The sequence below is a fragment of the Bos indicus x Bos taurus genome, chromosome 24, assembly GCF_003369695.1.
Source record: "Bos indicus x Bos taurus breed Angus x Brahman F1 hybrid chromosome 24, Bos_hybrid_MaternalHap_v2.0, whole genome shotgun sequence".
Classification (NCBI taxonomy): Eukaryota; Metazoa; Chordata; class Mammalia; order Artiodactyla; family Bovidae; genus Bos; species Bos indicus x Bos taurus.
Window position 1 is genome coordinate 22485546 of NC_040099.1, and position 26745 is coordinate 22512290.

General features: G+C 41.3%; 1 protein-coding gene across 16 annotated transcripts in view; it reads right to left on the bottom strand.

Annotated features, from left to right (window-relative positions):
- Positions 1-26745, bottom strand: part of DTNA (dystrobrevin alpha) — a 319072-nt gene that overhangs the window by 156721 nt on the left and 135606 nt on the right. For all 16 annotated transcript variants that reach the window (XM_027526043.1, XM_027526045.1, XM_027526044.1 and 13 more), the window contains exon 3: positions 7299-7366. In XM_027526043.1, coding sequence (XP_027381844.1) covers positions 7299-7365 — 67 coding nt within the window. In that variant the 5' untranslated portion in view covers position 7366. The remainder of the gene's footprint in view (positions 1-7298; positions 7367-26745) is intronic.

Sequence of the window (26745 nt, forward strand, 5' to 3'; positions counted from 1 at the left end):
GAAAACTCAGCAGTGGCCACAGGACTAGAAAGGTCAATTTTCATTCTAATTCCAAAGAGAGGCAATGCCAAAGAATGTTCAAACTACCGCACAATTGCACTCATCTCACACGCTAGCAAAATAATGCTCAAAATCCTCCAAGCCAGGCTTCAACAGTACATGAACCATGAACTTCCAGATGTTCAAGCTGGTTTTAGAAAAGCCAGAGGAACCAGAGATCAAATTGCCAACACCTGTTGGATCATAGAAAAAGCAAGAGAATTCCAGAGAAACTTCTGCTTTATTGATTACGCCAAAGCCTTTAACTGTGTGGATCACAATAAACTGTGGAAAATTCTTAAAGAGATGGGAATACCAGACCATCTTATCCACCTCCTGAGAAATCTCTTTGCAGGTCAAGAAGCAACAGTTAGAACTGTACATGGAACAACAGACTGGTTCCAAATCAGAAAAGGAGTATGTCAAGGCTGGATATTGTCACCCTGATTATTTAACTTATATGCAGAGTACATCATGCAAAATGCCAGGTTGGATAAAATACAAGCTGGAATCAAGATTGCTGGGAGAAATATCAATAACCTCAGATATGCAGATGACACCACCCTTATGGCAGAAAGTGAAGAAGAACTAAAGAACCTCTTGATGAAAGTGAAAGAGAAGAGTGAAAAAGCTGGCTTAAAACTCAACATCCAGAAAACTAAGATCATGGCATCTGGTCCCATCACTTCATGGCAAATAGATGGGAAACAATGGAAACAGTGAGAGACTTTATTTTCTTGGGCTCCCAAATCACTGCAGATGGTGATTGCAGCCATGAAATTAAAAGACATTTGCTTCTTGGAAGAAAAGCTATTACCAACCTAGACAGCATATTAAAAAGCAGAGACATTACTTTGCCAACAAAGGTCCGTCTAGTCAAAGCTATGGTTTTTCCAGTAGTCATGTATGAATGTGAGAGTTGGACTGTAAAGAAGGCTGAGTACCGAAGAATTTATGCTTTTGAACTGTGGTGCTGGAGAAGATTCTTAAGAGTCCCTCGGACTGCAAGGAGATCAAACCAGTCCATCCTAAAGGAAATCAGTCCTGAATGTTCATTGGAAGGACTGATGCTGAAGCTGAAACTCCAATACTTTGGCCACCTGATGGGAAGAACTGACTCATTTGAAAAGACCCCGATGCTGGGAAAGATTGAAGGTGGGAGGAGAAGGGGACAACAGAGGATGAGATGGTTGGATGGCATCACCTACTCTATGGACATGATTTTGAGTAAGCTCTGGGAGTTGGTGATGGACAGGGAAGCCTGGCGTGTTGCAGCCCATAGGGTCACAAAGAGTTGGATATGACTGAGTGACTGAACTGAAGTGTATATATTCAAAACTTTTCATAAGAAAAAAATTAAAGCTAAATCATTTAAGGCAATCTAATGCTCTTAAAACATCTCCTCAAACCTTTCACACTCAGGTCATAGTTGGAAGAAAATAATAAAGAGGAAAACAAAGGGGCAGTTAAAAAACTATGATTGATTACACTGTTCCCTTCTGCAAATACTGTTTTTTCCTTTCTTTAGCTCTTCAAGACATTTTGTCCTCCCTTCCTCCCTCTGTCCTTTCCTTACTCCTCCCCTCTGTCCCTTTCTTCGTCTTACCTTATTTCATTCCTTCCATCCATCTACCCAGTGATCCAGCTAGCCAGTCTATATTACCTTATTTTTGGTTGTAGCTTTATTATACTTTGAACAGTGTCACACAATTCATATATGTTTTGTTTTATACATTTTGATAGCTCATTTATAAAACCTTTTATAAAATCATTCAAAATATTAAATGTCTTACTCATTTTTCAAACTCACCCAACAAATACTTAAAGAATAAAGATGCAGCCTATGAACCCATGTCTAAACTCTTTTTCATGATTGATGATTGACTGGATGTGTGCGGTGTGTGTGTGTGTGTGAGAGAGAGAGAGAGAGAGACAGAGAGAGAGAGAGAGAAAGAGGAGGAGGAGAGAAAGAAAGAGGGGCAGAGAGAGCAGGTGAGGGGAGGCAAAGGAGTTTTGAGGTCAAATACAGTGCTCAACTTTCTACCTTATACAACTCAATGGGTGGGGTGGCCCTCACTGAACTAAGGTATGAGCAAGGAGGAACAGGTGTGTAGATGTGTGAAGATGAAGGGTTTGGTTTTGAATTTACAGAGTTTGAGTTCTTGTGAGATGTCCAAGTGGACATACCCAGGGGCAGCTGGATACACAGATATGGAGTTCCTTAATATGGTCTATATTCCAAGATTTATTGATAAACATATAAAATGTATCAATATTCCTTAATTGCCAAGACTGGGAATATTTTTCCAAGGGGAGACTGTGTGCATAAGTAAGGCTATTCCACATTCTAATAGGGGCCCAGTTTTGGGGCTACAAACTTCCTTCCTGCTTCTAACAGCACCCTCGGTAATCATTCAAAGTCTGCGTGGCTTTGGGAATACTGTGGCAGCCATGGTGGGACACTGGTTGGCTTTGTTATGATGAAGAGTTAGTGGAGCTAACAGTAGGCCCACCTCAAGGTGTTTCATCAGCAGAAGCTTTGACAGTGGGAGCCAAGTCTGGAAGGGACATTGACCTTATTGTTGTTTAGTCGCTAAGTCATGTCTGACCATTTGCGACCCCATGAACCTTAGCCTGGCAGGGTCCTCTGTCCATGGGATTTCCCAGGCGAGAATACTGGAGTGGGGTGCCATTTCCTTCTCCAGGGTATTTTCCTGACCCAGGGATTGAACCTGAGTCTCCTGCCTTGGCAGGTAGATTCTTTACCACTGAGCCACCAGGGAAGCTGACACTGACTTACATACTGACTATTCTGGGTAAGCTGGTTTCTGAGATGTGGGAAGTGGTTTTGAAGCATTCCTCGAACACTTGAGAACCCTAACAATAATGGTGAAACCTTGGGGGAAAGTCACACTGTACAGGGAGAAAATTGGTCAAGAGCCAAACTTTGGTTAAAATCTGAGCTTCAGAGAGCCTGGAGGCTACTAAAGAGACAGAAAAAGAGAAACAGGTCAGAAGAATCAGGAGACCAGGCTACGCAGGTGACATAAGGGGGCACTTCCAGGATGGTGACCCATGGAGTTGACATCCCAACGATGCTGAAGAGCACGAGAAATGAAGATGCAAGTGAAAATAGTCCCTGCATCCATGGCCTATGGATATCATGGCCTATGGGAGTGGGATCATTCATGCCATTTTCCTGAATTTTTGTTGTTTTCCCTAAAACTCGTAGTGTGCATTGCAAAATCTCGCTCTAGGCACCATTCCAGCTATGCACATGCTGACTGCTGTCGGCATTCCAAAGGGGCGTCTGTCTTTGAACCACTCTCCAGTGCTTGTTGAACACCTCCATTTGCCTCCCTTTGGTTTCTGGTCCCTCCTTCACTCAGAGCCCAGCAGTTATCACTCTGCTTTCTTCCCTGAACTTTCCTCATCAGATTAGGCTGCCTTCCATTTTCTGAATGAGTGTTTCTTAACCATTTCCTTCTCATTAAAACCGACCTATCCTGTGCCCCGAGGCTTTCAAACCAACATTGATTCAGCATCTAAGGTGAATGGGTTTAGCGGCAAAGGTCCAGGGTCTGTCCCGAAGGAGAGGTTTATGTGAGTGAGTGACACAGACATGTTCACAAGTAAGTGTAACACAAAGCAGAGTAAATGTGCCCTCAGCAGAAAAAGAGAAGAAAGGGAGTTTGATTCCAAGTGCAAACAATTTACTCTGCTAAAAGCCAGTCTGTTAAATTTATTTGAGCTGATAAACTTATTTGATGGTGGAAAAGGTCAAGGTGAGAACGACATTTACATTTAACTGGAGCCTTTAATCTAAGGTACCAAGTAAACAGATAATTAGGGCATTATGCTGAGGGGAAATTTTAGTTTAGGGCAACTTGCCTAAAATTTCTTTAATCAAATTATGTGGCCACAGAGATTTTTTTTGTTTTGTTTTTTGGCTTATTTGTGAGGCCATACTACTCTTAATTTTGTCTTTTTTTTTTGCCTCTGTCGCTTGTGGCTATGAGCTCAGAGTAGATGTTTAATACAAGTACGTGCTACAATCACCTGAATTTGCCAAAATTTCTTATCAGTTGTCCTTCTGATCAACTGTTACTCTGTTCTCTGCTCTTTGGTTTTTGTAAGGTTCCCGTCCGCTTGACTAACCTTTCGATACGTTTCTTTTTTCTCTAGGTCTTTGATCTCTCTTTTCTTAGAGCATTTACTTTAGACAACTTTCCTTTGTAAATTCTTTGTCTGTCCCTTGAAAGATGTAAACCTCCCAGGCTTTTGCCAGTTTCGCCCAGAAATATCTTTTTCAACAGAGAAGGAAATGGCAACCCACTCCAATATTCTTGGCTGGAAAATTCCATGGACAGTGGACCTTGGCAGGCTGCAGTCCATGGGCCTCAGGGAATTGGACACGACTGAGGACTGAGTGACAGGACACACACACACACACACACACACTCACACACATCTTTCTTAAGGCCTGGAAGCCACACCATGGAAATGAAATCTTGAAGAAGATCTCCTAGTCTCTGTGAGAGTAGACACCTAACTTTCTCACTGTGACAGTTGACCAACTTACCCGTCCTTATCTTCCAGTCCATCTGCTCTTATTCACCCCCGAGTTTAGAAACCCTCCTGTCTTTGGTTCTGGTAGAGCTGAGTTCCACTTCTCTCCCCTCTGGCAAGAGTCTTAAAAAAGTCTTACCTGCCTTCTTAACTCCTTTTTCTACATTTGTGACATTTGTGATTTCCAAAACCAAGAATCTCTTGGGCACTTTCCTTCCAGGTTTAAAAAATAACTACTTCTAAGTCATACTTAGCTGACCAGATTTAACAAGTTCCTCCATTTTTTTAAGCTCTCTATCTAGACATCACAGATTCTGGAAGAAGTTACTTTCCAAGTTTCAATGTCAATCTTCTCTGATAATAGTTTCCTTGTCTTTCTTTGGTGTCCTGCTGATAGAGTTGGGGTAACCCATACAGTTTTCAAATATTTAACACATTCTCAATGAGGTTACCTTTTTCTTTTGTCTGACAACCTATCAAAATCAATGTCTCAAAAAAAAAAAAACAATGTCTCTCTTGGAAATCAGTCAATTGTTTTATCTGGCAGAATCCCACTTACTGTAGCTGTGTCCTATTTAGTGTTAACCTGAAAATGATGCTCACTAATGGATTGTTCAAGTCAGATGTGTTTACCTGTTTTTGAAGAGAGGAAGAAAGGAAGAAAGATACATATTTGTGTGGCTTGCTTAACTATTTTGATCACTGATCAGGAGAACTCAAAATGATTTAATATACTGCATGACCTTCTGACAAGTTTCTATGAAAGGTTAAGTTACAATCTGGGAAATGAATGCACAATTTTCCTAAGTCTCTCTTGCTTGAAAAATTTAGAGCTTTTCTGTTCGTATGGATATAAAACTTATGTCAATCTTTCTTTGAGTTGGACAACTTGAATTCAAAAGACGTCTGTGACATATGTGTCTGTCTGTGCCAGGCACCACACCAGGTGCAGGAGGAGCTGGCATAATGTACCGAAATTCAGATAAATGTTTTCAAAATCATGACATAAGAACACTTTCATAATTCTTACAGTCTGTTGGCTGATACAGTCTTTAATATAACAATGATAAATTTAAAGATTTTTCCTAAGACTTTATTGCTTTTCTTTGTTAACTATTAATATTTTTTCTTTTTCTCATAAAACACTGGCCCATGATCTACATAGGGCTTCCCTAGTGGCTCAGACAGTAAAGAATCTGTCTGCAATGCAGGAGAGCTGGGTTTGATCCCTGGGTTGGGAAGATCCCCTGGAGAAGGGAATGGCAACCCACTCCAGTATTCTCACCTGCAGAATTCCATGGACAGAAAGAGCCTAGCAAACTACAGCCCATGGGGTTGCAAAGAGTCAGACATAACCGAGCGACCAACACTACTACATGTAGATCTACATGACTCTTGCGTCTTCAGTCTAAGAAGCTATGATACAAGAAGACACCTGTACTGGTCTGGATTTTGCTTAGATGGGCAAGTAGCACCTAGGTTCCTTCCTCTGTTAGATTCGTATCAATAGAGGTCACAGTTCCAGGTGACTGGTCAGGCCAGAAGTGCAGCTACACAGCCCAGGAAATTGGAAAGTCATGACTGAAACTGTCACAGGCACTTTAGACATGTTTCTAAAAGTGGAAAAAGCAAGGAGAGTGATTGAGATTCCCCGCATCAATTTTAATTTTCCTTCCTCTCTGTTAGTTCGTACACTGCCTTGGTGACTCCAGATTATTGGGAAATGATAAAGAAAAATGTGAATCTTATTATCTGGGGCTTTCCTTTATCAGTCCCGACCCTCATTCTTGCCAATCAGTTCCAATCTCCAGGAGAAACCTAATTTTGTCTCTTGCCTTCTTGGAGTAAAAGGCTTACGACTCAGTTCTGCTCTTCCTCATTCCTTATGCAGAGAATGAGAGATAAAAAGGCAATAAAAGAACTATACTTTTTTCTTTATAACATTTAATTTGAGATGTGTGTTCCTCCCTCCTTATGTCAAGTTCTCCTTCCTTGTGAATAAGAAAAATGGTCTAGAAGGAGATACCACCACCTAATTACTTACACAGCAACCTTGTATTTACATAAACTGACAACCTTTAGTGAGTTTTCCACTGGAGTCAGTGGTTTGGTTTTCCTTGTACAGCAGGTCACCTCCAAACTCTTTTTAACTTTTGTTTTCCTTGTCACTTTTTAGAAGCTAGTTTGTAGGACAGCTTCTCCCCTTGGCATGAAGTTCAAATGATAGCTTTAGCTTTGTCTGGTAATCATGCCTGACTTCTTTTTCCCATATAAGCATATGATATCATTTTGCAGGTAAGTCATTCACTGATTCATTTCAATAATTTTATCTAGTGCCTGTAATGTGCCAGCCCCTGTGATAGTGTGGGGAAATGAACACAGACTTTGAAGTGTAGTTGATTGTATTAATGCCAACACTAAATAGTGTTTATTAAGCATCTGTGTGTATATATATATTTAGGTTCACAAATCTTTTTTTTATATAAGATATACAGTCCTAATAACAAATTATGATGATTCATTGACTAATTTAATTCTTACCTAAGAGGAGGCAAAAAATGCCCAAACATACATTTTCTGTAAAGAATTTAGGATTTTAAGGAAAAGTACAAATGCCATAAGAATTAAGTTTTATTTCCATGAGTATTCAATAAACACTCTAGGGTGTTCCTTCAAAGTTTCATACTTACTCATCTCTGCAAAGAGCTGTCTTCTTTCTGCCATGGTATTTCCTCTTTTCCCACTATCTTCAATCATTCTATGAGACAAAATAATAACAATGTGTATTAGCCTCATGCTAATGAGGCAAGCAGCCATTTCTATACAAACACACATGCTGTAGTCATGCTTACAAACATAGACACAACTATTGAAAACTGCATATTTAAAAAGAATAGCTTTCCATTGACTTACTTAAATGGTTGTACAAATTGTCCATATACAGTGTTGAAGGAAGCATAAAATTTTAATTTTCTAACACACAAATAACTACAATAGAGGATCACCTTGCACTATAACTGAATATAACCCTCTGCCATCATTCTGTTAGATGATTCATTTCACATACAGTTTCTTAATCAACTTTCAGAATGCCTGCAAAGAATCTTAGAGCAGACGTTACAGATTCCATTCAAGAAAAGATGAGAGCGAGACTCTTGTAGACTTAGTAAAGTAAATGGCACAGACATTTCTGACTCCAAGACCAGTCAACTTTCCACTACATTCTGTTGCAACTTGACCCAGCTGTACCCAAAACCTCAATTTAGAAGCAGGTTATTTTCCAAATGTTCATTTCTAATGGGAGTGTTTGGAACCTGCACCAGTTTTTCCGTAGACAATAATTTCATTGTGTGCCAGTTAGGTTCACCTCTCTCTACTTAACCATACCATTATCTGTAATGGAATTATTTCAAAAAATGGTATTAAAACACCAACAGTTAAAATGAAGAATTAAAACAAAAGGATTAAAAAATTAAAATTTGACTGAAGAAAAGGAAAATTATGGGAAAGTTAATGGAAATGATGTTTAGCCCCACAGAGAGTTTTGGGCTAAATAGTAAGCATTTTATAGGTTGATGGAGTTGATTTTTTGCTATAGCTAATTAAACTTTTAAAAACTAAAGTTTCCTCTCTCATACACACAAATCTACATACACTGATACATGCGTATATGTTTGCATTCAGGCATGGTAAAAGAAGGCACAGTTGATCTTTCTGCATGTCTTTCAAGGTACCTTGTGCTTTCTCAAATGTGAATTTTTCTCAAGCTATCAGTATTATTTCTGTCTGGACTTCCCTCACTCTATACATGGATAAGTTTCAGTCACCGTACAGGTCTCAGTTTAGGTATATTTTCCTCTGAAATTCTCCCAAACTCTCTATGATGGGCTGGGTTTAGGGCCTTTCCTCTGAACCCGCATAGTCAGCTATGCCTCTCTCTCAACTCTGGGTATCCAACAGTAATGAAGTCACAGTTCCTGCCCTCAAGGGGCTGACATTCCAGTAGGGAGATAAGGAAGCATAAAAGCAATAAAAGCACAGTGAAGTAATCATAGCCATGGTAGTGGAAAAAAAATAGTGAATGCAAGAGAGGTTGACTACCTGGGGGTTAAATTTAAGGAACTACAATGCTCCCGTGGTAGCCAAGGGGGACTGGTTCCATTCCCTCCCCTGCTTCCCCTATACCCAAATCCTTGAATGCTCAAATTCCTTACATAAAATAGTGTTGCACATTTGGCCCTCTGGATCTGCCTTTGATGGGAGGTGGTTAAATCCTCAGTGTGGACCCTACAGATATGGAGGGTCCACTGTGAATGTGGCAGACAGCTCAAAAGATGAGGGGCTGTGTACGGAGTGACTCACTGGGGAGGAAAAGAACATTGGTGGTGAAACAAAATGGAATGTCAGACAAACTGGTCAAACAGCCTCTCCAGTTGCTTCTATGAGTTAAGGATTATCCATCTATTTCCAGGAAGGAAAAGGAGCACTTGGAATAGCCTTGGTTTACAGACTTCAGGGAACTTTCCTGGTGGCTCAGATGGTAAAGAATCTGCCTGCAATGGAGGAGACCCTGGGTCAGGAAGATCCCCTGGAGAAAGGAATGACAATCCACTCCAGTATTCTTGCCTGGAGAATCCTATGGATAGAGGAGCCTGGTGGCTACAGTCCATGCGGTCACAGTCAGACACAACTAAGCAACTAACACTTTCACTTTACAGAGTTATGAGTGCAGACCCGTTCACAATGGGTGATAATATAACCAAGGTCAGAAATAATAATTGGAAAGGCACAGAATTATTAATGAAGTTTCTTCAACTTGGTAATGATGCAGTGGTGTTGTGTTTAGTTGCTAAGTTGTGTCCAGCTGTTTTGCAACTCCATGGACTGTAGCCCACCAGGCTACTCTGTCTGTGGAATTTCCCAGACAAGAACTGGAGTGGCTTGCCATTTCCTTCTTTAAGGGATCTTCCCGGCCCAGGGATCAAACCCGTGTCTCCTGCATTGGCAGGTGGATTCTTTACCACTGAGCCACCTGGGAAGTCCAACGACACAGTGCTGAACACAGTCAAATATTTTCTTTTTATGATATTTTGAATGTGCAGGTATGGTTGAAATATAGAGGCCTGGAGAAAAACATGCCCTTCCTGATTCATGGAACCCATCTCCTTTTCTCCAGAGGAGGCAGGTAGATAATAATCTGACATTCACAAAATTGTCTGGGGATAGCTTTCATTTTTTATTTCAAGAGCTCAGAAGTGGAGTTGAGGTAGTAGATAGGGGATAAAACAGGATATGTTCCTGTATCTGTCTATATGTTGGATTGAGATGAAAAGAATCATTAAAAATAAATCACAAAGGATGGCAGGCTAGCAAACTCTGATTGAAAATGTCAGGGAAGTAAAGACTGGCCTGTGAACTTGCAGCAGTAGTGCCTGTACTCCTCACTTGGTACTGTCTGTGACACCTCTTTTTCTAGTTAACTTTGTGTGTGTCTCTGTAAGGTATTTAGGGGAAGTGGCTGAAATTTTAAATTATTCAGTGTCTAGCCAAATCCAATCAACAAAAACTATGTCCAGTTGGTATTTATTGAACACATGAATAAAATATATTTAAAAAAGAGGAAAGAGAGAGAAAGGAAGAATAAGTTTTCTTTCCTCAAAGTGGACTTTCAATTATATTTTCAAAAACTGACTCGTAGAAAAGTGAAATTCCAATTGTATTAGTTTCAGAGATTAATTATTTGAAATGAGTGAATCCACTTTATATTTTAAAAATAATCTCAGACCAGGCATTTAAAAAAATTTATACTTATATATTTATTCCAGTGGGATGAAACTCCTAGATCCAGAATTACTGTTTCAAAAGGAACGCATGTTTATAAAGTGGACAGGTCATGCCATGTTGCCACCCCAAACCAGACGAGGCACATTGACATGGGTGATGATGACCAGCCTCCTGTTTTCCACACTGATACAGGTATGGCATATTAACCAGGTTAGATTTTAATTCTTCTGAGAGTCAAGATTTGTAATGAATTTGCAGTTTTATGATCAATGGGGTTAAGAACCTAACACGCTTTTTTTATTCGAGTTCTTCGAACACGACACATCTGTTGGCATGCACCACCTATTTCCCTGACTGCTTTGTGTCATAGCACTGTTATTAAATGACACATTTATTCATATGCATTGTTATTTTTCTGCCAGTTGTCTATTACATTTTTTGGCACCTTCTGCCATGCCAAAGTTGATTTAAATCTTTGTATGGGCTGGCTTACTGTCTTCATGTCTTCCAGGGCTCCATGTCCTACTCAGTAAAGTCTTTCTCCTTTCTGTGTTTACCTCTACTGTATTTCATAATTAGAGCTGCTAAATACAAATGCCTCGTATTTCTTTGTAAGGTCCAGTGGTGCTTTTTTTGGACAGTGGATAACTGATTGTTAAAACACTTCCCCAGTGATGAAAAACTAACCTTATTATATGTTGTGGTTTAGTCACTAAGTCGTATCTGACTCTTTGGAACCCCATGGACTGTAGCAGCCAGGGTCCTCTGTCTGTGGGATTCTCCCAGCAAGGATACTGGAGTGGGTTGCCATTTCCTTCTCCACAGACCATGCATTTTAAAGCAAAATCTTGTCTTATGAAGCAGAAGGTGAAATATACGCAAACTACACTGATGTCACCTTTTGGTCTATTCACCCCCATTTTGGTTAATTAACTCATAAAAGAATCATCGTTAGTTACACAATAGGTATTAATTCTCACTTCCAAGTAAAATGTGTACCTTATTAGGAAAAGAAAGAAAAAGCCAGTGGTATGAAATAATGGAAAACTTGGAAAATAATTACAAATATAAAAGGAAAAATAGCACATCTCTCATTCTACCCCCAGAGTTTCTTGGGAAGCAGTGTTGCTAGATAAAAGGGAGAATATTCATTTATTCCTCATTGATCAGAGTGAAAATAGTAAAAATGGGGGCACCCCAATTTCCACCTTACACTGGACAAAATGAGTTCCTGAATCAGGCTGCTTAGTTTCCAATTTAACTCTGATCAGTGGAACTTATAATACACAATGCCTGGCTATATTCTTCTCAGTTGAGAAAGAAAGAAGAGCAAAACTTTCAGTAGAGGAAGGAGGAAGCGCTTTACAGAGAACAATTTCACTTCTTAAACTGTCAAGAAGCTTGGCTTTTTGTGAATTTAAGTATAACAACAACTGCCTGAAGTCATATGAGGAGACGAAGGGGAAAATAACCTGTCTATGATAATACTAATATCACAAGGTGCATGGCTCACCAACAGGCCTGATTTGATGGGTTTCTGTTGCTCATTCATGTAGACGAGATGTTTACCTTGGAATTTACCAGAAGATCGCAGCAATGTCAAAAGAGCATAAAGAACTAACAATGACAAAGAAGGGATAAGGCCCATCAGATGTTTCTTTTACTAGCACTCAGTCCCACAGATTCTACAGGCTGTGCATTGTTTTCAGTCTTGAGACTCCATCCACTCATTTATTTAAGCAATATTTATAATTTAGCTGCAATTGATCAGACGCACTGCTAGCTTCTTGAGATCTGAAGATGAGAAAGACATGATCCTTGCCATTAAGAAGCTCACATTCTAGAAGGGGAAACAAAGTCTCTAACAAGTAATTATAAATGGGTGGAATACATACAATAATGAAGTATGTTCTGCTGGATATAGTGGTTTATATCTAGGAAGATTCTAAAGAGTTATCAAAGAAAGGGTGACTCTGGGGCAGAGCTTTAAGAGATAAATAGGAATTTTCCAGATAGAAAAGAGTGAAGGGAGGGCAATTATAGTTAGAAAGAATCACTAAAAAAAGAAGCGTGGAGCTTGAAAAATGGTATGTTGCATTTAGGAACTGGGAATAGTTCAGTATTGCTGAGTGCAAGTGAGAGGCAAGTAGGCATCCCATTTAGAAAGCCTTATTTGTCTAGTCTAGATAGTATATGGCTTTCTTCCGAAAAGCTGGGTGCCATCCATGGTTTAAGCAGGGAATTGATCTAAACAGATTTTGGCAAGATTGCTCCAGATTGTATGTTGAGTGAGGGAAAGACTGGGGAGCAGGAGGGTAAGGGGTAGAAACCCAAGAGTAAGGGCAGAGTCTAGTTAGCTGGATACTTCTGTGATTCAGGAGTGAGAATAATATGTCTTAGGCTAAAGGAGTGACTTGAGAGATATTTAGGCCACATTCAGTAGGATTTGGTGACTGGCAGGTCACATGGAGAATAGCAGAGGAGAGGACCTCGACTTTCGCTTTCCCAGGGAACTTCACGTTATTAGAAAACGTTCTGCTGATCTCCTGGCCATAATGGGTTTGTAGGAGGTGAGGTCTTCAAGTCACCCTTCTTCCAGCACAGTCATTAAAAAAGACTGAAAACTGGACAAGAAGGATTCCACCTCTTATCTCCTATGTAGGAGGCGAATGAAATAACAGAGTAGAACAGTGTGGGAACCAGAAAGAATTAAAGAATAAATCCAAATGTAAGGCGCAGAGTGTTGGAAGAAAAGTGCACTTCATTTTGGCTTAGTGAGAAGTTCACACTGAAATATCACATCCTTCATGACAGCTCTTTAATCCAACATCATCTGTAATAAACAGACATTTCTATTACGGATGATGTATAAGACATTTTAAATGTAGAAGCTTAAACTAATGGTGTCTTCCATTTGTATAACTTTCTGATGATTATAAAATGCTTTTCCCTATAACCTGGTAAGGAAGTTGACGAGATATTATTAATATTACTCTCAAATTCTAGGCCCTCCCAAATATAAAGTATTTTCTGACAGAACAGGAAATGGAACCATTAATTTTTTGCTTTTAATTTTGAAATTCTTCAGCTAGTATGGATTCTAATAGCCAGCAATTTTATTCTTGCTGCCACTGTTCAACACAAATGAAGATTTTCTGAAATTGGTAAACTGAAAAGCAGTTGGTGATCAACAGCGCAAAAAGAGACTAGGGAGAAAGGACGCACAGAACTCTCAAATGTCACTGAGAAATCCCTTTGGGTGCTACTTCTTGCTGGAATCCTCCCATTTTAAATCACTGTTGTCTTGGAAATGATCATTCAGATGAAAACAGTTCCCAGTGTCCAGATTTATGTAAACCCAGACACACACAAACACAGCAACTCACACCCCGATTCACACTCTCACATTTTAAATTCACTGAAGCTGACAGTGTTTTTAGAAATGTCTGGCTCTGCTTGGCTTCTGCTCCCATTTAGCAAACACTAGACATGAGGATTTAGCATTTAGTGTGATGAACCCCTTCCCAGGCTTTTACACTTCCCTCCTTTTGCTCCAGGTGGATGACAGGAACATGACGGGTCCAGCCATCACCAACTGCGGTGACGCCCAAAGTTAATAACTGCAATGCAGGCCCTTCCAAGCTCCTTTCCTCCCTCAACTGATTTCCTGTGTGCATGTGCATGCTCAGTCACTTCAGTTGTGTCTACCTCTTTGTGACCCCACGGACTGTACCTTGCCAGGCTCCTCTGTCCATAGAGTTATCCCAGGCAAGAACACTGGAGCCAGCTGCCAGTTCCTCCCCCAGGGGAATCTTCCCAACCCAGGGATCGAACCTGAGGCTCCTGCATTGGCAGGTGGATTCTTTATTGGTGGCATATAAATGCCTGTTTTCATTTCTATTAATGAAAAGCAGCCTCTGATAGCATTTTCTCAGATTTACATTCTAGTCCCGATCTCTGGCAATATGATAGAAAAGTATTCAGAGCTCTTTCCTGAGGCAAAGTATAATTGCATTTGCTTTTACCTCCTAGTCCTTTATCTAGACAAGCTCCTGAAAGTAGGAAAATGCTGTCACTGAAATAAATGGCTATAATGGGCTTCTGGCTCAGCCTTTTACTTTGAACATCATCTTGGAACTTGAGTTTTGTTTGGGGGAGTGAGGGACATGAGCTTACTATTTTAGGGCTAGGACCCGCTGGATTCATTATCAGGGATTGGGTCTTTCCTCCAAAGTACCCACCATGGTGGTTCTCAGCGGTGGCTGAACATCACCCTGGCCTGGAGACTTCATAAAAAAATACAAATACTATCTGGATCTACTGAACCAGGGGTTGAAGTGGAACCCTTGCGCTTTAACAGTGCACCACAGGCATCGCTGATACGTAGCCAGACTGGTGCTAGAAATACTACGCTATTTGAGTTTGACTGTTGAACAATAACAACAGGTTGGAATTCTTTTTTTACAAATTTATTTTTGGCTGTGCTGAGTGTTCCATGCTGCACTGAATGTTTGTTGCTGCACGTGATCTTTTCTCTAGTTGCGCCAAATGGGGGCTGCTCTCCAGTCGCGAGTGCACAGGCTTCTCATTTCGGTGGCTTCTCTTGTTGTCCGGCATGGGCTCTAGGAAAGCTGGCTCAGTGATTGCGGTGAACCAGGCTTAGTTGCCCTGAGACATGTGGGATCCTAGCTCCCGGACCAGGGGTGGGACCCATGTCCCCTGCACTGGCAGGCAGATTCTTAACCACTGGACCACCAGGGAAGTCCCTAGGTTGGAATTCTTATGTTGCCTTATAATATGTTTCTCTAGCTTGTAAGATCCACTTTATAATGTACTTTGAGCCAAGGGAGAAGATAATTAATTCTTCCGAGAATATAAATATACATACACTGATGACGATGGTGATGGTGAAAGTCGCTCAGTCGGGTCGACTTTTTGTGACCCCATGGATTGTAGACCACCAGGCTCCTCTGTCCATGAAATTCTCCAGGCAAGAATATTGGAGTGGGTATCCGTTCCCTTCTCCAGGGGATCTTCCCAATCCAGGGATGGACCCAGGTCTCCTGCATTGCAGGCAGATTCTTTATTATCTGGGCCACCAGGGAAGCCCTGATATACTGATATGGGTACATGATAAGGTAAACTTTAAGAAACAAAAAAAACGTCATTAAAAAGTGAGAAAACAATTTTTATCTGGAAAGGACTAGTATCAGCGGTACTTTCAAGTCAGGAAGGAAGGCTGTTCTGGGGTCAGAGTGTACAAGACGTTTAAGGTCATTGGGTTTTGCTTGACTCCATTTGGCTTGGTACGAGGCTAGGCCTTCTATGATTCTCACCTCCTCCTATTAGTCAGGATTTAAAGATTGCAGAGCAGGGCTGGAGGCAGTTTGGCATGGGGAAAAGGAGCCGTTTGGAAGGAAGATGATAAAAACTCGGACTCTGTTGTGTGAGGTTAAAAGGACTAGAAAGTCTCTGAAGGACTTGGAAGCCCTGCCTAAGAGCTTCATCAAAGGGACCTCAAGAGTCTTCGGGGGAGACAACCACAAGGACAGGGGGTCGCCTGTACTGCTGCCTTCAGCACCGCACTGGGACCTATGATGTTTTTAGAGAACCATGTTTTATCTCATATGATGTGCCGTTGGGACAAGGGTTGTATGTATGTGCATCTGTATTGCTCACAAGCAATAATGTTACTTGTATAGGAAGTCCCCATGAACCTCCAAGTTGTGAACTTTCAAAGATGTGAATGTACGTTCGCATGTCCAATCACGTAACTTAGCTCACGTGTCTGGTGTACACTGTCACGTGTGTGCATCCTCTACAAGGGGAGCAGGAAATGGCAAGGAGATTTTATCTGAGGAGTCACTGTTAGCTTTTGAGGCACAGGATCTGAACACAGAACAGTACATGCAGGAGGCAGCAGCCGTTTAGAATGTAATGCAGTGCTACCGTGTCATCTATGATGAGAACAAAAGAGCTATGACCCAGACATCACTGGGTCATTCTTATCAAGAGGGTTAGATAGAACTGCATGCAGCAAAGAACCAGAACCTGTGCCATCAACATCAGGTGTGAGTGAAACTGCAGCTCGGCCTCCGTCTCCTGTTGCTGACGATCCTTCAGCTCTCCCATCTCCCACCCCCTCTCCCTCCTCCTCTAGTAACTCTTCTAGACTGTTCGCTCGATGCCAGCCCCTGTATGCTTGCTGTTGTACTGTACTACTGTGCTTTTCAAGTACTCTACTGTAAGATTAAAGGTGTTTTCTTTATTTTTTGTTCTTGTTTTTAATGTATTATTTGTGTGAAAAGCATTATAAACCTATTACATTACAGTACTATATAGCCGATTGTAGGCTAACTTTGTTGGATTTATAAACAAATTGAACTTATGAATGCACTCTCAGAACGGGACTCATTTATATGTAGGGGACTTACTGGATAGACCCACTTGGTTATGGGGGAACTATGGCTGACCTGAACATTGGAACCAGAGTCTTCCCTGCCATCCTGCTGGGACTATGAAGTCCTTAACTTCTGAGGGGGCAGGTGTTAGGAAATGGTCTGCCTTCTGATTATTTGGAACCGTCTCGATTCAGTGTAGGATGTCCCTGCTCATAAATGTAGGTCTATTTCCTTTCCCGACATATCTATTAAATGAAAACAAATAAATGAAGAATGAAAATTTCCCTCTCCCCATAATTATAAGACAATTTTCCCCTAATCTTGCAATAAGACAACTCCAAATTTTTGAGTTTGGCCCCACGTATTTCTGAGCCCCACTTATCTCATTATAGTGGGATTATACTATATATATGTAGTATATATGTATACTATATAGTATTATATATATAATAGTATACATACTGTGCGTTGTTGTTTAGTCATTAAGTCACGTTTGACTCTTTTGCAACCCCATGGACTATAGCCTGCCAGGCTCCTCTGTCCATGGGATTTCCCAGGCAAGAATACTGGAGTGGGGTTGCCATTTCCTTCTCCAGGGGATCTTCCTCACCCAGGGATCAAACCCACGTCCTGTTTGACAGGCAGATCTTTATCACTGAGTTACCTGGGAAGTCCCGTATATATTGTATATATTATTTTACTTGCATATGTAAAAATGTGTATATGTATACACACTTATGCAAGTAAAATAATTTGAAAAAATTTAAAAATGTAATTCAAACTTTTTTGAAGTGATTGCATTCAACTTAGCTTCTTAATTAAGAGGTATTAGCTGATTAAGCAGAGAAGGCAATGGCACCCCACTCCAGTACTCTTGCCTGGAAAATCCCATGGACGGAGGAGCCTGATAGGCTGCAGTCCTTGGGGTCGCTAAGAGTCAGACATGATTGAGTGACTTCATTTTCACTTTTCACTTTCATGCATTGGAGAAGGAAATGGCAACCCACTCCAGTGTTCTTGCCTGGAGACTATCCAGTCTATAATTTCTTTTAAAGTTTAGCCCCTTTCAATGATTTGATAAAAAGTATGGATCCTCACCCCACCAAAATGCTTATGTCTCTGGATACACAAATGAAGAAATTACAGCTCCTTGCTTGGGCTGGTTTTGGGGAAGAAAGCCAGGATTTGGTGAGAATCAAAGGTAGCTTTATTTTTTAGGGAGCACCAATCATTAGTGAAAGGGAGCAGTCAGTGGATACATCTGCAGAGCAGCTGTCCAGAGGAGAGGGCAAGAGGCTCCTGGTGGCCTCTGAATGCCAGGAAAATAGGAGAGATGTTGAGGTAGAGCCGGCATGATGCGGAGAAGACAGTGATGGGCTCCTCATGTGGTAGAAACCAGGGTGCCCAGATATACAAAGTCAGTATGCGAGTGTCAGGCAGAAACTTGCATCTGGAAAAGGCAAAGTTCTTTAGGACTTTACTGGCATGACTCCTGGTGCTTGAAAGGATTTTATTTTGGAAGAGCCTGAAAAGAGTACGAAGGCCTACCCTGGTGGCTCAGTGGTAAAGAATCTGTTTGCCAAGTAGGAGATGCTGGTTCCATCCCTGGGTCAGGAAGATCCTCTGGAGAAGGAAATGGCAACCTATGCCAGTATTCTTGCCTGAGAAATCCCGTGGACAGAGGAGCCTGGCGGACTGCAGTCCATGGGATCGTGAGTCAGATGCAACTTAGCATCTAAACAGCAGCAAAAAGAGTAGGAGAAAGAAACAGGTCCTCTCTTGTCCATGGCTAATGTGCTGAGAAAGCAAAACAAAACTGAGGCTACTACTGACCATGGGCTAATTGCTATCTGGATTTGTAGGGGTTAGATTTCCCTGAGGAGAATCAGGAAAAGGAGAGTGAGAATAAAAATGAAGGGCAGAGCACTGAGCATTCAGATATAAGCCAGGGAGGAACGCGTGCTTTAAATCTTCCATTTCTTATTTTTTAGAGTTGGGGAGTGCTGGGTTTGGAGAGGTGGAAAAGGGAGAGGCCGGGAGTTCATTGTTTTCTGCTAGAGGACAAGAAAATCAGACTTTTTCTGGGGGAAGATACAGTAACAATAATAAAAACCACAATACTATTTAAAACATAACTGTTTTACAAAAAAGTGAACAAGGTACCAAACACTAAGAAGGAATTTTCTCATTATGTTCTTATAAGAACATCATAACAATGGCATATTACTATTTCCATTTCACTTATGTGGAAACCGAGCTTCAGAGAGATTAAGTAATTGCCCAACTGATCAATTTAGGGCTTAAAACCAGACATGTCTAACTATAGAGTCCACTAGTCTTCTTAAGAAAAACCAAAACAGAATCGTATGAAAAAAGACTCACAGGAACAACAGTTTTTCCTGCAGGCAGTGGTGCTGGGATGTTGCCCATAGATACACACACTGACATGGACTAAAGCAGAAGTGAAGAAATACATGAGTGGATGCCAAGGGGAGCTGGGCAGGATCAAGTTAATGGGCTGTAACAATGCCACAATTTTGCTGAGAAAAGAGACCTGCACATCATAAAATGCCTATATCCTCTTCATCCCTCATCATTTTCTTCCACTTCGCCTCTTTCCATTTGATTCCCTCTTTCTCTGATCCAGACCGCCCTTCTTGCCCTTTCTTTTCCTTTCCTTAACTCTCCTCCTTTATTCACTTTCTTCATTTCTATGTGCATTAGGGACTATGACTCAAACCAACAAAGCAGATAGTTCTTAGCTCAAGAAACAAAGGCAGGAAGAGTGGGAAAAGAAAAAGTTACATAAAAAGTTCTAAGGATCTCATGTACAGCATGGTGACTGTAGCTAATAATACTGTGTTTTAAACATGAAATTTACTAAGAGAGTAGATGTTAAGTGCTCTCATCAAAATAAAAAAGTAACTATGTGAAGTGATGGATGTGTTAATTGACTTGATTGTGGGAATCATTTCACAGTGTATATATCTATTGAATCATCACATTGTACACTTTACATATAAAATTATAATTTTAAATGTCAAATATATCTCAATAAATTTGGGGAAAAAAGAAAGAAAAGCATTAGTTGTTAGGCCTTAAAAATACAAATTTCCTTGGAGGATCAGAAAATTCACATTAATGGAATTAATTGAGTGGCTTTCTTCTTAATATCTGGCTGTGTACTACGATAACAGCAGTGAGGGGGTGGCATTTGGATTGACTGGGAAAAGGAAAGAACCATGGCTCGTGGATGCTTTCTGGAGAGGTCAGGTTTGGATGATACACCTCAGAGGTCTCATGAGAAAACCTCCTTTAGAGATCAGGAAGATGTGAGGGCCTGTGGTGGAAGAGGGCTAAGAGGTGGGCGGGAGGTTGTCGATCTGACCATCGCTGTATACGTACAGATTCAGAACCAATAACAAAACGTAAGAACAACACAGGGTTCCAAGTACAGTCCATGAAGGGTATGCACAGACCACAGGAAATGTTTACAAACTTTTTAAATTTTTTTGGCTGCACTTTTTAGCATGTGAGATCTAAGTTCCTGACCAGAGACTGAAGCCGTGCCCCCTGCATTGGAGTATAGAGTCCTGACCAGGGAAGTCCCTGTTTACTGAATTTTTAAAATATCCATTTTCTCCCTACTCATTCTTCTAGATATCTCTGAAAAACCTACTTGGACCAGAACAAGTATTTTTAAAGGGCAAATCTCAAGTATTCTAGATGGCAGGAAGAATTATTTTGTTTTCATTTAAAATAAGAACTTTAAGGGAACCCACATTCAAACAACTTTTCACTTTAGTTTAATGGGTCAGTAAAAAGTGGGGGAGAGGCTAACTCTGGGTTCATCATTAGTCAATTCATTACATTAATGTGCTATTTTTTCCTTTTCCCACTCAATTCTCTCGGTGGAGACTGTCTCAGGCGGATATAATACAGAACAACTCAGAAGACAGCAATGACATTGTAGGGACTTTGATGATTGTTATTCAATAAAAGCATAGCCAGGTATATGGGGTTAATGAAGGCACAGGCCAGCATTAAATAGGCCACGTGGAGAAGAAACAGGCAGAGTGTAGGAGCAGCCAAAAGTTACTGCTGCAAGATCCCCAGGAGCAAACAATGGCATTTTGAATACCAGGGTCCTTTCCCTGGGACGAGACTTGACTGGTACAACAGGATACAGAATGGAAAGAGAAGAAACAGAGGCAGCCCTTATTTTTTGCCTCTGGATCTGTTTCTCTGAATTATAAGGCTCTCTGTTATGTCCCTTCCATTGAAGAGAATTTTGTTTGAAAGTAAGGAACGTCTGGAAGAAATCTCTGTTTCTTGAGAGAGCCATGGCTCTAAGTTGGTGGTAGCCAAGAATCTGAGTGGGGAAGAATAGCCAGCCGGTGGAAAGGCGCCTTATTTTTTTGTCTGGAATCAGGCAGGCCCTCTGAATCATCTGGTTGAGGCAAAGGCATGAATGCCTGGGTTATGGAGCAGGAAGGGACTCTGAGATTTATTCATTAATAATAATAACAAAAATAGTCAGCGTTCATTAAGTAGTTACTAACTGTGGGGAGGCTCTGAACTAAGCATTTTACACGAACTATCTGACTTATTTTTTGTTCCTAACTCTGAGATAGGTCATATTATACTACCCTGTTTTATAGATGGGAAAAGCAAGGTGGATGAGGAAGATAGAACAACGGTCCGTCAAGGATGCCCAAGTCCTAATCTCCAGGATTTGTGAATACGTCACCTTACACGATTTCAAATTGTGGTGTTGGAGAAGACTCTTGAGAGTTCCTTGGACAGCAAGGAGATCAAACCATTTAATCCTAAAGGAAATCAGTCCTGAATAGTCATTGGAAGGACTGATGCTGAAGCTGAAGCTCTACTACTTTGGCCACCTCATGCAAAGAGCAGACCCACTGGAAAATACCCTGTTGCTGGGAAAGGTTGAAGGCAAAAGGAGAAGGGGGTGACAGAGGATAAGATAGTTAGATAGCACCACTGACTCAATGGAAATGAATTTGCACAAACTCCTGGAGATAGTAAAGGACAGAGGAGACTGGCGTGTTGCCGTCCATGGGACCGCAAAGAGTTGGGCACAACTTGGCGACTGAACACCACCACACCTGGCAAAAGGAACTCTGTAGATTTGATTGAGTTAAGGATCTTGAGATGGGGAAATGAACTTGCATTATCTGGGTGAGCTCAGGGTAATCACGAGTCCTTATTATAAGGAAAAGAGAGACACTTTGAATATGGAGGAAAAGCCCACAGGCTGAGGAATGGAGGCAGCCTCTAGAAGGTGGAAAAGGCAAGGAGATGGTTTCTCCTTGAACTTCCAGATGGGAAGCAATCAGCTGATATCTTCATTTTAGACAGTCAGCCTCACTTTGGACTCCTGGGCCTCCAGAACTGTAAGGTAGTACATCTGTGTTGCTTTAATTAAGCCACTAAATTTGTGATGATTGATTACAGCAGCCGTAAGGACCTAACACAGTTGAGGAGGAATAAGAACCTTCCTGAAGGTCACACTGCTGGGAGCTGCAGTGTGATCTGGACTAAGGATCTGAACCAGGACCTGCACTGAGGGGTCTCTCTGGAGGCCACACGCCTGCCACCGGGCTGTACTCTCCCTGTTCCACCTGGCACTCCACCAACTCCGAAATACCATCAACTCATTTACTGAGACCCATTTGTGTGAATCCCTAATTGCCATAATCTTATTTAATTCTCCATTTTACAGATGAAGAAAGTGAGTCTTACCAATTTTGAAGAGCTGAAATTGAAGCCCTGGAGGAGAAAATGGCAACCCACTCCAGTATTCTTGCCTGGAGAAGCCCAGGGACAGAGAAGCCTGGTGGGCTAGGGTACATAGGGTCGCGAAGAGTCAGACAGGACTGAAACAGCTTAGCATGAAATTTAAACCTAGGTTCACCTGACTGACTTTCATTTCAAGCTTTTAGTCTCTTCATCCTACTGCCATATCTTTTGGACTAACATTTATTAGTTAGTCCAAAACACAATCACAAACACAAACTCAAATTTCAGTAATGTGCCCTCGGTAATTCTTGAATGCATCTAGATACAGGAGTCGCTGCATCAGCCTCTGTCCAGGAATAGTCCACTCTAGAGGCTTAGTGGTGGAATTCACTGATGCAAACTCTTTGAATCTCAGGGACTTCCTGGTTAGAATTAACCAGGCTACACTCTGATCTCATCTATGTTAATTCATCGAATTAGCTCTGATTGCTTAATCAGTATGGTCAAACTTAATAGAAGTAAATATTTTACTAATTAAAGCATATTTTCAATTATTAAAATATAAGATCATACATAAGACTATCACAATAGAGGAATCACTGGTCATTGGAATCCCTTCAATCTATCCCAGTGGCACTGTTGGTAAAGAACCCGCCTGCCAATGCAGGAGACATAAGAGATGTGGGTTTGAGCCCTGGTTTGGGAAAATCCCCTGGAGGAGGGCATGGCAACCCACTCTAGTATTCTTGTCTGGAGAATCCCATGGACAGAGGAGCCTGACAGGCTACAATCCAGAAGTTTGCACATTGGACACAACTGAAGTGTCTTAGCATCCACACACACAATCTATCATATATCAAAACTCATCTGGATGGGAGATGACCCTGCTTATAATAGAATATTCTGAAACATGAAAGTAGCTAGTTAACCAAAGGCTGTGAAAATGAGGTGCCTGCTCCTGAGAACTTTATGATCCCCAAGTCGGTACCACAATGAATTGCGTGAACCCAATTTAAAAGAGCACATCCTTTTATTACAGTATGTTATTCTTACGATAATATAAAGGACAAAGTGATATACAATACAATTAAGTGGAAAACAGACCTGCCCAGAGAACCAGAAAACACAGCTAATTTTTGAATCATAATCCCCCAAGTTTAGTACTTGTAAGTAGAACAAGTAAAACACACACACACCTACACACACACACACACACACACACACACACACACTGTGCTTCTCTGACTCAAGATGCCCATACTGTAAATTAACCCCCACTACACAGATAAAGTGCTAGAGAGTCAGTGATGCAAAGTAAGAGCCAAATAAAGTGTTTTTAGCCTAATAACCTGAACACCATGGTGGCCACACTTTTGAAGATGTAAAAGCCACTTCCGTGATGCATCTTTGTGTCCACCCTGTGAATCTGTGAATACTGGAAGCAAGTGTTCCCGATTCATGCTTCGGTGTCTGCACTTAGGGAAACAAGGCTCCCTGACCCTCGTGAGAACGCAGCAAAGGGTAATGAACAGCGAGCTCAGTGTCCCGGACGGAACAAGCAGTTCTTTTTGAACAAAGGCTTTTGCTGAGGGGCACTCAAGCCATTTCCCGATGTTCCAGGAACACAGACCAGCCCTATCATTTCACTGTCATTCAATGCACCGGAGCAGTAACACATTTTAAAGCACCTTAGTGACTTCAAAGACTTAATGGGCCTACCTGGAAATAATGAGGCACTGAGAGAAAGAACTACTAAAAAACTGTCCTTTAAAAAAAGCTCCCAAAAGCTTTTGAAAGGGATTCTGGGGCTTAGGAAGTTTACTACATGCGACCAACAGTATCCTTTGAGTTCATGGAGCATGGAAATCCATCCCAGAGATGCTCCCTTCCAGCTGTGAGCTGTTACATTTATTAGGCTTGAAATGTGCATCAGTTCCATCACTTACACAATAAAGTCAGGCCATTTCAAATAAAAAAGCCGGAACCTGCACCATGTTTCAGGGGCAAACAAAACCGGTGTGCAAATCAAGGATTCAGACCAGGAAGTTCCTCCTCACGACTTTCCCGTTTGCAATATGTGTCTGAACTAATGTTTCTGCACTTTGTGGTATCAGTTGGTAAGAACAGTGACAGCTGGAAGTCAAATGATAGTGGTCCAAGGCTACACAGTGAAGTGGCAAAGTCAGAAATGTAAAGTTCCTGGGTCCTGGTTAGAGATGCTTTGCCGTATAATTGCCTTCACAAGACCATGTGCCGCTTTTTCTCTTCTCTGCTTTACAGATCTGTTTCTTTGAGCCAGTCCCTTGAGTGTGAAAACTCTCTAGAGAACTACCATCAAGAAATGAATATGGGGTGTTACGGAAGGGAGGGGGAATGAAGGATGAGAACCTAGAAGTTCACAAGTGAGTGTCACCATCACCAGGGGTCCACAGAAGTCCTTTCAAGCCAGCAGTCATTAACCTGTGACTCTATTTGTCTGAAAATGTTTTAAACTTGATTTATAGTTCCCCCAGGTCCATTAATAGTCTGCAAAGCAGCCTAGCTAATGAGACCTTGAAATGACAGCTTTCTCTAGTTTGATGTGCCCTCATTCATCCAAACTTTAGGAGTATGCCCATATTTTATGGAGGCAAGATTCTTTGTGATGGTGGTCAATAAAAAGAGAACTGCATTTCTCACCTCCAAACAAAAAGGAAGAAAGTAATGGTCGTTTTTAGTTTTTAAATATGTCACTTAGAGTGTGACAAGTGTGTTTATTTTTAATACAGAGTGAGCTATATCTTAATTCCACAGAATCAGAGGCACGCTTCTTCTTTTTTTTTTTTCAGTTCAAAAAGTTCAAGCTAATTACACAGCTTTTCTCTGCAAAACTTGTCAGGAGTTATTTGGAATCTCCATCTGGGAAACTTTCTCAGGCACAGAGTCCTGCACTAATCTTTCATTAATGTGCCACTCAGGGCTCTGGGCTTTTGGAACCATAACCCTCCCAGGACTGTGAACTCCAAATATAAGGGCACTATTATTAGATCGGCGGTTCTGACCATCAAAGACTCTCTTCCCATAGACCCAGTAGACCCTTGATGGTAGAAGGGAGGGATCGGTCTGATCAGGATGGCAGCTAGAAGGAGAGAATAGAGACCAAGGTGCAGGAAGAGGGAAGAGGAGAGAGAGGGGCTAACGGAGGGCAACACCTCACAAAGGTGCTCTGGCTGAGCATGGTTTGCTTGGTAATCTGCGTTGTCAGCACACCCTGCATTTTGAACAGCAAAAAATGTGGACACCTTCGTGTTGAAAGAAGCTGACGCACTATGTCGTTTCATTCCTGAGGTCTGGGATCCCGTCCTCACTAGCCTTCAATGTGTGCCTTCCTTGGTTTAAATGTTGTGTTTCTGTTATGACAGCTCATGATGACAGGAGCTAATGGAGTAGACGAACCTGTTGTGTCTAATGGCCTCTGTTGTAAACTAAGATGCATTTTGAAAAATGGCAAATACACGCAGGATGGAATTCCCACTGACTTCAGTTTAAACTCCAAAGCCTTGGGATGTCTCTAGCAGTCCAGTGGATAAGATTCTGACCTCCCAATGCAAGGATCCCCGGGATACAATCCCTGGTCAGGGAACTAGATCCCACTTGCCACAGTTAAAGATTCCACAACTAAAAAAGATCCCACGTGCTGCAACAGAGACTAGGTGTGTGTGTGTGTATATATATATACACACACATATATACACACATATATATTTTTTTTTTAAAAAAGAAAAAGAAACCACCTTCTCAAGAAAAAAAAATCTAACGCCTTTAATTGGTTTTGTAGGTCCTGAGTGACCTGGCTCCTCAGTTCATCCTAAGCCCACCTTGCTCTGCCCACTTGCTGCACTGTAGTCACACAGGCCTCTGGGCCTTTCTGCTGCTTCCTCCAGCTGGAATATATTCTTTTCTCTTCCCTTGACATGTCTCAACTCCTCTCAGCCCCAATCCTGGCTAGCTCCCACAACAACACTACACCAGGGTAGCCTTTCCGAATTTCTCTAATACACTATATCTAACTGCTTTCACAATGCCCTCATAGTTTACTTTTATAACTGTTACCGTATTATACTCAAAAATATTTTATGACATTGTTTTTGGCATCTGTATCACTCATAAGTCTGTCAGCGTCATGGAGGCATGCACCACCTCCGTGCTG